This window comes from Dendropsophus ebraccatus, chromosome 3 (assembly GCF_027789765.1).
Source record: "Dendropsophus ebraccatus isolate aDenEbr1 chromosome 3, aDenEbr1.pat, whole genome shotgun sequence".
Lineage (NCBI taxonomy): Eukaryota > Metazoa > Chordata > Amphibia > Anura > Hylidae > Dendropsophus > Dendropsophus ebraccatus.
In genome coordinates this window covers 4308911-4322225 of record NC_091456.1, presented here as the reverse complement: position 1 = coordinate 4322225, position 13315 = coordinate 4308911, and the positions used below count along the sequence as shown (strand labels likewise).

Here is a 13315-nt window from a genome sequence, read left to right as displayed (position 1 = left end):
TACAGGGGATACTACCCTCATATACAGGGGATACTACCCCCATATACAGGGGATACTACCCTCATATACAGGGGATACTACCCTCATATACAGGGGATACTACCCTCAGTCAGGGGATACTACCCTAATATACAGGGGATACTACCCTCATATACAGGTCATACTACCCTTATATACAGGGGATACTACCCTCATATACAGGGGATACTAACCTCATATACAGGTGATACTACCCTCATATACAGGGGATACTACTCTAATATACAGGGGATACTACCCTCATATACAGGGGATACTAACCTCATATACAGGGGATACTATCCTCATATACAGGGGATACTACCCCCATATACAGGGGATACTACCCCCATATACAGGGGATACTACCCTCATATACAGGGGATACTACCCTCATATACAGGGGATACTACCCTCATATACAGGGGATACTACCCCCATATACAGGGGATACTACCCTCATATACAGGGGATACTACCCTCATATACAGGGGATACTACCCTCAGTCAGGGGATACTACCCTCATAGTCAGGGGATACTACCCTCAGTCAGGGGATACTACCCTCATAGTCAGGGGATACTACCCTCATATACAGGGGATACTAACCTCATATACAGGGGATACTACCCTCATATACAGGGGATACTAACCTCATATACAGGGGATACTACCCTCATATACAGGGGATACTACCCTCATAGTCAGGGGATACTACCCTCAGTCAGGGGATACTACCCTCATATACAGGGGATACTAACCTCATATACAGGGGATACTAACCTCATATACAGGGGATACTACCCTCATATACAGGGGATACTACCCTCATAGTCAGGGGATACTACCCTCATAGTCAGGGGATACTACCCTCATAGTCAGGGGATACTACCCTCATATACAGGGGATACTAACCTCATATACAGGGGATACTACTCTAATATACAGGGGATACTACCCTCATATACAGGTGATACTACCCTCATATACAGGGGATACTAACCTCATATACAGGTGATACTACCCTCATATACAGGGGATACTACCCTCATATACAGGGGATACTACCCTCATATACAGGGGATACTACCCTCATATACAGGGGATACTACCCTCATATACAGGGGATACTACCCTCATATACAGGGGATACTACCCTCATAGTCAGGGAATACTACCCTCATATACAGGGGATACTACCCTCATAGTCAGGGAATACTACCCTCATATACAGGGGAGACTGCTAGGATAACCCCACTACAGCGTGTCGGTGCTGAACTCTGAAATAACTGTACGGACAACTATTCCAACTTAAGTGGACGGGGTCGGCCACAGCTTTATTAACCAAATTTTGTAACAACAGAACGGTCTTCTTTGGGGTTGTGCCAGCCGTCGGAAGGCCGACGGGCACTGCCACCTTGCTCTCTTCTGTTCATTCTCCGCCAGCTGTGACTTATATGTACCATAAACCAACATATACCGAAACACACCACCGCTTTGCGGACAACACTGCATCTTGAACTGTCTTTTACACAGGGAGGGAGGGAGGGACAACTCCTTGCTGGAAACCGGGAAAGAGGGTGAGCCCGCCCCTTACCAGCCTTATATACCCCATAAACTCCTCCTGCTAACCTGCCTCTTCCTGCCAACCTCTTCTCCTCCCCTTAACGACCAGAAATCCCAACCTCCCACAGTTAACCCGTTCACACCCCTCACACAGCACATTAACCCCTTGCTCTCCCAACCGCCCCAGCAGTCCAAGACACCATGCCTTATACAGGCTGGCGTCTACCATACTACCCTAATATACAGGGGATACTACCCTCATATACAGGGGATACTACCCTCATATACAGGGGATACTACCCTCATAGGGGATACTACCCTCATATACAGGGGATACTACCCTCAGTCAGGGGATACTACCCTCATATACAGGGGATACTACCCTCATATACAGGGGATACTACCCTCATATACAGGGGATACTACCCTCATATACAGGGGATACTAACCTCATATACAGGGGATACTACCCTTATATACAGGGGATACTACCCTCATATACAGGGGATACTACCCTCATAGGGGATACTACCCTCATATACAGGGGATACTACCCTCATAGGGGATACTACCCTCATATACAGGGGATACTACCCTCATATACAGGGGATACTACCCTCATATACAGGGGATACTACCCCCATATACAGGGGATACTACCCTCAGTCAGGGGATACTACCCTCATATACAGGGGATACTACCCTCATATACAGGGGATACTACCCTCATATACAGGGGATACTACTCTAATATACAGGGGATACTACCCTCATATACAGGGGATACTAACCTCATATACAGGGGATACTATCCTCATATACAGGGGATACTACCCCCATATACAGGGGATACTACCCCCATATACAGGGGATACTACCCTCATATACAGGGGATACTACCCTCATATACAGGGGATACTACCCTCATATACAGGGGATACTACCCCCATATACAGGGGATACTACCCTCATATACAGGGGATACTACCCTCATATACAGGGGATACTACCCCCATATACAGGGGATACTACCCTCATATACAGGGGATACTACCCCCATATACAGGGGATACTACCCCCATATACAGGGGATACTACCCTAATATACAGGGGATACTACCCTCATATACAGGTCATACTACCCTCATATACAGGGGATACTACCCTCATATACAGGGGATACTAACCTCATATACAGGTGATACTACCCTCATATACAGGGGATACTACTCTAATATACAGGGGATACTACCCTCATATACAGGGGATACTAACCTCATATACAGGGGATACTATCCTCATATACAGGGGATACTACCCCCATATACAGGGGATACTACCCCCATATACAGGGGATACTACCCTCATATACAGGGGATACTACCCTCATATACAGGGGATACTACCCTCATATACAGGGGATACTACCCCCATATACAGGGGATACTACCCTCATATACAGGGGATACTACCCTCATATACAGGGGATACTACCCTCAGTCAGGGGATACTACCCTCATAGTCAGGGGATACTACCCTCAGTCAGGGGATACTACCCTCATATTCCGGAGCATACTACCCTCATATACAGGGGATACTACCCTCATATACAGGGGATACTACCCTCATATACAGGGGATACTAACCTCATATACAGGGGATACTACCCTCATATACAGGGGATACTAACCTCATATACAGGGGATACTACCCTCATATACAGGGGATACTACCCTCATAGTCAGGGGATACTACCCTCAGTCAGGGGATACTACCCTCATATACAGGGGATACTAACCTCATATACAGGGGATACTAACCTCATATACAGGGGATACTAACCTCATATACAGGGGATACTACCCTCATATACAGGGGATACTACCCTCATAGTCAGGGGATACTACCCTCATAGTCAGGGGATACTACCCTCATATACAGGGGATACTAACCTCATATACAGGGGATACTACTCTAATATACAGGGGATACTACCCTCATATACAGGTGATACTACCCTCATATACAGGGGATACTAACCTCATATACAGGGGATACTACTCTAATATACAGGGGATACTACCCTCATATACAGGGGATACTACCCTCATATACAGGGGATACTACCCTCATATACAGGGGATACTACCCTCATATACAGGGGATACTACCCTCATATACAGGTGATACTACCCTCATAGTCAGGGGATACTACCCTCATATACAGGTGATACTACCCTCATATACAGGGGATACTACCCTCATATACAGGGGATACTACCCTCATATACAGGGGATACTACCCTCATATACAGGTGATACTACCCTCATAGTCAGGGGATACTACCCTCATATACAGGGGATACTACCCTCATATACAGGGGATACTACCCGCATAGTCAGGGGATACTACCCTCATATACAGGGGATACTACCCTCATATACAGGGGATACTACCCTCATATACAGGTCATACTACCCTCATATACAGGGGATACTAACCTCATATACAGGGGATACTACCCTTATATACAGGGGATACTACCCTCATATACAGGGGATACTAACCTCATATACAGGGGATACTAACCTCATATACATGGGATACTACCCTTATATACAGGGGATACTACCCTCATATACAGGGGATACTACCCTCATATACAGGGGATACTACCCTCATATACAGGTGATGCTACCCTCATAGTCAGGTGATGCTACCCTCATAGTCAGGTGATGCTACCCTCATAGTCAGGTGATGCTACCCTCATAGTCAGGGGATGCTACCCTCATAGTCAGGGGATGCTACCCTCATAGTCAGGGGATGCTACCCTCATAGTCAGGTGATGCTACCCTCATAGTCAGGGGATGCTACCCTCATAGTCAGGGGATGCTACCCTCATAGTCAGGGGATGCTACCCTCATAGTCAGGTGATGCTACCCTCATAGTCATTATTAATATAAATTTATCGATTACAACATTTTCTCAACCTTTTCTTCTTTCTACAGGAGTTGGACATTTTTTCCAGTTAGTTTCACATATCGGCCGTGTTTCTGTTTTCATCATCCATCAGTCTCATTAATATGTGTAATAACTATCTAATACGTATAATAAATAGTCCTAAGACATTGGCTGAGATCTTCTCACGTGTCTGCGCCACACATCTGCCTATTTACTAGCTGCTTCTGTGTCACATTGGCGTCATGCTGCTATTTGTGCGCCATAATTCTAACATTGTATTTTTTTTTTTTTTGTCATTCTTCTACACAACTAAAAAGTCAGGTTGATAAAACTAATTCCCCAGATTAAAGAGCAATAATTTGTTGCACCATATATATCACAAGCAGTCAGGGCCGGACTTGCCATCTGACAATTCTGGCAAATGCCAGATGGGCCTGTGCCTTTAGTTGGCGACTCTCCTCCTCCCAATCAGTGGATCAAGTTTTGTTCTTCCATTTTGCGCGAATCATATCACGAACTACACAGACTTATAAGCACCTAAAAGCTGTGATGATGTCCTTAAAAGTTCCTGAGCCCTAGCTTAGCAGAGCCAATCAGCTCAAAGCAAATGTACCATGAGGTATAGTCACTTTAAATGTTGCACAGGAGTAGACCAGCACTGGCACGGGGAAGCCGGTACTGGGGTCCTTTTTTTGAACCGCAGCCCAGTTCCCGCACACAGCGCTGATCTATTACTGAGCACCGGCCCAGCTACACTTTAGCTCATGACATTATATGCTGATATATACGGTGTGATGTATACGCTGTGATTGTGTGGACACCCAGTGTGCAGTTTCTATACTAATCCCCTAATAACCTGGTAACACCCAGAGGACTAATCCTACTACAGGAACAATCCACCTATTTCCTCTATTATTTTTGCTCCTTTTTGGTTTTCAGTTCATCACAGCAAAGTTTCTGAGGATGAGAAGAGCGCATTGGTTGATGCAAAAAAATGGCAATATTACGGAACTCCGGGATACAATGGGACTCTGACCATGACCTGGAGCGCCAGCACTCTCCCAACACAACACGTCCGTATAGAGGTCTGGGGCTATAATGAAACAGGTGAGGTCAGGAGGTCATCCCCGACTCCTCAGGATATCAGGCACTGTCAGTATATATACGTACTGCCTGTATAGCAGGTAATGGGTTACAATATGGCGACATGTGGACACGAGTATTGGAGGCCTCTGGAAACTAATATGATGGGGGCCCCTATTGTTTCTCAGGGACCCAGACACAGTCGGTCCCTATGGTAGCCTCATATAGGAGAGGTCGAGTTGAGATCTTCCCTGAATAATATGTGAGTTACAGAGAGTCTATACAATTACTTTATTGGAGAGAACCACATGGATGTGCAGCCACCTCCCCAGTTCTTGTAGGCTGCCCATTGGGGCCCCCCATTTACCTGCTACATGGGGATCCCAGTAAAGAACAGTGTATACACTACTCAATGCTGGGGAATAACCAGAACATACTGAGCCCCATAGCAAACCCTACAAAGGCCATGTAAGACTACAAGCTCCAGTACAGCCTGACCAATAATAAAGCTATGCTGGGATTGTGGAAGAGTTACGGTGGGGAGGAAGTATGGGTGGCGGAGGGTTAATAAGGTCCCCAAAGTGGAGGTGACCCTGTGCAAGGTGCCTCCTTACACACCAATTCTGGAGCTATAGGGACGTAACCTTAACTTTTCACACCAATTTGCCAGTTTATTCATAGTTTAAAGAGACTCTGTCAGTAGGTTTAGGCCGTCCTATCTCAGGGTAGTATAAACTAGTGACAGAGAAGCTGGGCAGGATGATGGATCACTTACATTGTTCTGTGCAGCTGATCCAGAGATCTCCTCCTGAATAACATGGACAATAAGTAGTCCTCTCCATTATGTACACGAGCTCAGTAGTCCTGGATATTCATGAGAAGCAAAAAAACTCCGCCCCCAGCTGCTGATTGGCAGTTATCTATCCATGCTGTGTATAGGCAGTCACCTGTCAATCTGCTGCTGGGGGCGGGGAGGGCTGTGACAACAATCCTATTCTCCTGCATATTAGGAGAACGGCTGAGCAGAATGATGTAAGTAATACACCGATCTGTTCAGTATTTCTGTCACTAGTTTATGCTGCCCTCATTTAAGGCACCATACACCTAGTGACAGATTCCCTTTAAATAGCAGAGAGATGGTGCAACATAAAGTTCTAAGATCCATCAAAGTATATTCTGAGTCACTATATTCTATAGTCACTAAAACCAAGCGTGTCAGAAAAGGTGACACATCCTCATAATGGGCCAGATTTACCCAGGCTATGTTCTCACAATGTAAAAATAAGGACAAATAACGGCCATTGTTTTGTTTTCCCTTGTGGGAATATAACCTAAAACTGTGTAATTCTTAGCATAAACTAAGACTAGATAGCCTAAGTCTATGGTCAAACACTGTATAACACGACCAAAAGGGCTGTAAAAGAGTTATAAAAATGGAGCATTTTTATATCTAACAATGTTTTATATTAAAATCTCAAGAAAGCAGCTGTCAGTGCAATCTGTCTGAGATTAAAGTGTGTCTGAAGTGAGTGACACATGGCAATAACAGCTCATTCTGAGAAATTAAAGGGGTATGCCAGTGAAAATATTTTCTTTCAATTCAACCGGTTCCAGAACGATATATTTATTTAAAATTTACTTCTATTTAAAAATCTCCAGTACTTATCAGCTGCTGTGTGTCCTGCAGGAAGTGGTGTATTCTCTCCAGTCTGACACAGTGCTCTCTGCTGCCACCTCTGTCCATGTCAAGAACTGTCTGTGGTGTCTCTGCTCTTGACATCACAGGGGGGCCCTAGCGGTTGGACTCTTAGTGATATCCCGTGCATGATGTAAATGTAACAAAGCCCCAGACATGTATCTGCTTTCCTTTGTTTTCCAGGAATTCCCTATGAAGAATCGTGGGCGGCTCACTGGACTTACCTCTACACACTGGACGTATCTCACCCCAACAATGGCAGCTTCACCTTCACTCCAGCTCCTGCACCAGTCCCATTTGATCAGTGGGATGTAGGCATGTTAAGGATCAGCGCCAATAATCAAAAGGAAGGAGATAGGTAACAGTTTACAGAAATAGTGAGGAGGTTTGGTTAAAGAGGTACTCCGACAAAAATATTTTTCTTTCAAATCAACTGGTGTCAGAAAGTTATGTAATTTTGTTATTTACTCCTATTTAAAATCTCCAGTCTACCAGTACTTATCAGCTGCTGTATGTCCTGCAGGAAGTGGTGTATTCTTTCCAGTCTAACACAGTGGTCTCTGCTGCCACCTCTATCCATGTCAGGAACAGGAGAGGTTTTCTATGGGGATTTGCTGCTGCTCTGGACAGTTCCTGACATTGACAGAGGTGGCAGCAGAGAGCACTGTGTCAGACTGGAGAGAATACACCACTTCCTGCAGGACATACAGCAGCTGATAAGTACTGGAAGACAGGAGATTTTTAAATAGAAGTGAATTACAAATTTCTGGTACTTTTTGGCACCAGTTGATTTGAAAGAAAATTACGAGTCATATAACAGTATATCTGCCTGTAGAACATATTACATTTAAACGTAACCCGCCATTACTTATGAAGGTCATAAACCCCCACCGTAGCCACATCCAGGATGGTAATGGGTCTGTAAAAATTTAAGGGGTAGTGCGGTGTTCAACATTTATTCACTAAATAACACATTACAAAATTATACAACTTTGTAATGTGTGTTATTTAAGTGAATGGCCCCCTTCCCCGTGTTCCCCCCACCCCGGAAGTGTGATGCCGAATCACTGTCGATCCCTGCCGCCATCTTGGGTTGAACACATCTTCAGGAGGTCAGCCAGACCGCTCCAGCCCTCCCTAACGCTGCCCCCCCTCCTCCAGCACATCCTCAGCTGCTCAGTCGCGGAGGGCTGGAGCGGTCCGTCCGGCCTCCTGTAGATGACGTGTTGAACCCAAGATGGCGGCCAGGGTCAACAGTGATTCGGTGAGTATACGGCATTGAACTTCCGGGGTGGGGGGAACACGGGGAAGGGGGCCAACTTTGTAATGTGTTTTATTTAATGTATAAATGTTGAACACCGCACTACCCCTTTAACTTTCAGCAAAAAAGAAAAAGATAAAGTAATAAAGTAGCAGACAGGCTAGCTGTGAATAGTCATGTGGGCGGTCCCGGGTTTGGGAGTCAGTCCAGTGGCACATGCCCAGTGCAAAGATGAGGCCTTATGATTCATCCCATATGATAACAGGTTCCCGTTGAGTATTAACCTTTTCCCTATGGTAATCTTCCTTACTTTGTGTCCCAGGAATGTACATGCAATATGGAGTCCCGTCCACGCCCTCGCCTGGCACTTACCACAGAATTTCAGGGCGGACCCCGCTGGCTGGGCTTCCGATAAGTGTACAGAATGGACCTATTCGGAAAAGAACAAGCTGCGTGACTTCCTGAACGAGACAGCCGATTGTCCCTGTACTCTACAACAGTCCAGAGCGGATACAGGGAGATACCATGTACGTGCCGGGTCTCACAGACATTTGCTATGTGGGTGGCAATACACCTTATTAGTTACTTGTGTGCTTTCAGTTAAAGGTGTAGTCCTAAAAAACTAAAGAATCAGAGGCAGACAGGAACATAATAAATAAAGTATACTTACCCATCCACATGCCCCTGTAGAGCCCCGTAGAGAGTCTGGCTTCTGTGTACAGTAGGTTGCAGCCCGGCTGATGGATTGCCAGCTCAGCCAGTCAGTGACTGTAGTGGTGTCCCGCCCCACTCACTGATTGGCTGTGAAGGTAACATATCATGTGACATTGCAGCAGCAGGAGATATTGGGAAGGCATCGCTGTGGAGGCACAGGGATGGGTAAGTATACTTTATTATGTTCCTGCACCCCTCTGCCTGCCTCTGATTGTTTTGTTTTATGGGACTTTTCCTTCAAATGTAAAATAGATACATAGAAAGTTTTGCTCACCCAATGACAACCTATCCATCCACATATAAGCCACATTTCTGAAGGTCTGTCACTATCAGTATTTTTAAGCCAAAACATGGAAGAGGTACAGATCTTTTCTAGTTCTTGGTGTGGACGTTCTGTACGCCGTGTTTAATAACTAGTGATGCTAAATACCGACCAAGGTACTGCAGTGTGAAAAGAATTCTAGTATTAACATGTATCTGTTTATTGCCTCTATCCCCTTATCAGGGCTGTATTAACAGCTGCTGCTGCCCTAGGCGCTAAGCCTGAAGACGCCCCATCTTCACGCACCTATTGGCGATACCAGACCTGACCAATACCACCATACCCCCCACCTCCCTGGAAAAGACACCAGATTTACTGGCAAGTCTGAACGGGAGGAGGGAAACTAAAAAAATAAAAACAAAAAAAATAGTTTTTTCTGTCCCCCTGCAAGGTGCTGCCCTAGGCACCGGACCACGGGTGCCTAATGGTAAATACGGCCCTGCCTCTTATATAAGACAAAAGTTGAGCAAATCTCCCAAAATTTGTTTAGAGTCCAATTTGGAGAATGCAGGATTTATATTCACTAGTGGCCTGATGAATAGTATGTGCAAAAACAGGGGCTCCTGTCAAAAGACAGATGTCCCTGCTTGTGCGCTGTACACTGAGTGGCTGAGCACCTGGCCCAGCAGATGTATACAGCATGTATACACCATCTCCGCTGTGACTACCTGTCAGGAATGGAACAAATACAAAATGAATCAGATCAGATTGTTACAAATAAAAATCTAATTCCTGTTAATTATCGCCCATCTCTAGGGCTGCCTCCCGCTGTCTCAGAGTTTAGAAGACAACCGTATGTTTGTGGGTATAGGTGTTTGCCTGGATTCACACTACATTTTTTTCATCCGTTTTTTGCAAAGAGAACTGATGGAAAAACAGGTGCATTTGTGTGCGTTCTGATGTTTTTCTATTGACTTCCATTATAAGAAGGACCAAAATGGATCAATTGAATTTTTTTTTATGTACACAAAAACGTGGTTGACCACATTTTGTGAACGCCAAAAAAAAAAAAAAATGCGTTTTGATCCTTTTTTTTTTAATATAATGGAAGTCAATGGAAAAACTGATCAGAACGGATGCACACGAATACATTGTTTTTCCATCCGTTATTTCATTAGTTTTTTGCAAAAACGAAGAAAAAGCTTGGTGTGAACCCGTACCAATACTGCCAGTGGAGTGCGCCACCAGGTTAGCTCCACTCCCACATACATATTTATTAGGAGACGGAGTACAGAGTTATGTATGAGATAAAACCTTTGTGCTTTCTATTATCCAGACAGATTATGGCTGTAACATAGAGAAGGGCAGCGTATGTACGTACCACCCCGGAGCCGTGCACTGTGTGAGGAGCATACAAGCCAGGTACCCTATAGGTTATTAGATTGTCCAGCTATATCATCACTATAATGGACGGCACTGAGGTTTCCTCCCTCCTCCTATAGCCCCCGTTATGCTGCGGGACAACAATGCTGCTATGATGCCTCAGGATTTCAGGTCCTAACCACTGATTCACTAGGGGGCAGCACCCCTGACCGAGGACATGACTGGGGGTCCCCACCGTACAGAACGCCCCCCAGAATCCCCGGCTTCTCCCACTGGCTGTATGATGTCATCAGCTTCTATTACTGTTGTCTGTGGTCGGATAACTGCCAGTACTACCTGGAGCTGAGACCGTCCAGCGACTGCCGCACATACCGGCCGCCCAGAGTTGGTAAGAACGGCCATCCCTAGAAATAAATAGCGCGGGTATCATTTATTTCGGATAAGTCACCCGTTTCTCTTTTCTGCCATAGCTTCAGCTTTCGGGGAGCCGCACATTATAACATTTGATGGATTGAATTACACCTACAAAGGTAAAGGAGAATATTATCTGGTAAAATCTAGCGATCCGTCTCTGAGCATCCAGTGCAGGACCGAACCTTATGGAGGTAAGACTGGAGCATGGGAATAGGCGAATAGCCATAGGGTCATAGATAGAGGTCCTGACACCATCTCAAGTCCACAAAGACAGCTCACTACTAATGGCAAGATACAGACCCAATACACATATTAAAATTGCTAAAAGCAGCATAAAATCTGCATAAAAATAATGAGGCTATTGGTTACCGTCTGTAAATAGTGTGAACCATCCCACCACAATAAGGTGGCCTCATGCCGGGGTGGACCCTACACTGTACTCCGGCCTCTCCATGGCATATAATAAGCCTGTGCTCTGGGCATGCAGGATCTGACTATGACTGACAGAAAGGATAACCACCTGGGTGGGATGGGTGGAGCGCACGGCCAAGTAGCAGCAGCCGCTCCACCATCTGGAACACAGGCAAAGAGACAACTCCATTGCTCTCCTACAACACCATTCACACTAGGATCTCACGTCCTTCCAGGCTCCAACTAACTGCAGGAAGCAGCATGGAGAACAGAGGGGGTGTTCTGCTAAACCTTCCTTCCTGGCTGTGTCCTGGGGGAGTGTGACACCTAGTGGTCGGAGTAGGGCACTGCACTAACAGTGACACCTGATAGAGACCCCTTTATCCAAGGTGTATAGAAAACAAGAAAAACACGTAGTGGGACACTACACAGACACGGCTTGTAGATCTCTTTGCTGAGGGGGTGAATGTTCCTAAGATCATAGATGAGAATGTAAAATTTCAGCTGTAGGAATGATGTGTAAAATATAATACCAATATAATGATACAACCTCTGTAATAACGTATTATCCATCTCTCTGCTATATGGCGCACAGAAGAACTCTCCCAGATACCAAGCTCTGAGGACACGGGACCTCCTCGATCTTCAGGTAGGTTTGAGGTTGTGATGTCTCTTTAGTATATTTAGATTTGACACATTTTTGCCTTTGTTTCTCTCTTTTTTGGGTCACTTACTAATTAACCCCTTAGGAGCCTATTTTAGTATTCCATTTACTTCTTGCCACTTTTTATTGTTGCTTTCCCAGACCCGTCACTCTTTGATTTATCCATCAGTTGAACAGGGGGCTTATTGCTTTCTGCAGGACGAGTTGTATTTTTCAATGACATTACTATATATATATTATTGGTCGACTTTTATTCATTTATTCGTTGGTTGAATCCAAAAAACAACTACTCTTCCATTGTTTTTCCGTACAGAATAAATACCTATATACAACACTTATACCGATTATGTCGTTTTTATATACGTTACGTTGGAGATGACACAACCCTTCTTCTCTTAATCTTAATGTGGCCGTGTGTAATAACAATTTAGCTTTAGCTTTATTTTCAGGATAGAAGTGTTGTTATTGAGCAAACATGGTAAAACAAACAAAAAGTCTGAATGACTGCAGCTCCCTGTAACCATTATGTACCCCTCTGGTTTTTAACCCTTACAGGGAACTTGCCCTCACTTTCATAGAGTCGTCTGAGAGGTCTCCGATGGCTTCTCCCCACCCCACCAGCCTTGATTGATAGCTCTCTCCCTGTTTGGGTATGCGATGCCCTGGCCCCTGGGGGCCACTTCCGCAGTGCTGGTGTTATGAGCGGGCAATGACCGGGGCAGCTGCAGGGGTTATACTTGTCACGGTATAGGCCTGAGGGCGGCACAGCTGTAGGGCCGGTCTGTGGAATCTGCGGGTGATGATGGGCATGCGATTCTTCGCTGCACTTAGTCAGGGCACCAGTTAGTGGACACCAATGCCAGGGTTCAGTAACAGCGGTTT

The 13315-nt window shown here is 45.3% G+C and overlaps 1 protein-coding gene across 1 annotated transcript in view; it reads left to right on the top strand.

Annotated features, from left to right (window-relative positions):
• SUSD2 (sushi domain containing 2) overlaps nt 1-13315 on the top strand; it is a 148600-nt gene that overhangs the window by 49831 nt on the left and 85454 nt on the right. Inside the window, exons 4-9 of the mRNA XM_069960730.1 lie at nt 5485-5652; nt 7508-7682; nt 8908-9112; nt 10898-10983; nt 11064-11332; nt 11415-11549. Of these exons, the coding sequence (XP_069816831.1) occupies nt 5485-5652; nt 7508-7682; nt 8908-9112; nt 10898-10983; nt 11064-11332; nt 11415-11549 (1038 nt within the window). The remainder of the gene's footprint in view (nt 1-5484; nt 5653-7507; nt 7683-8907; nt 9113-10897; nt 10984-11063; nt 11333-11414; nt 11550-13315) is intronic.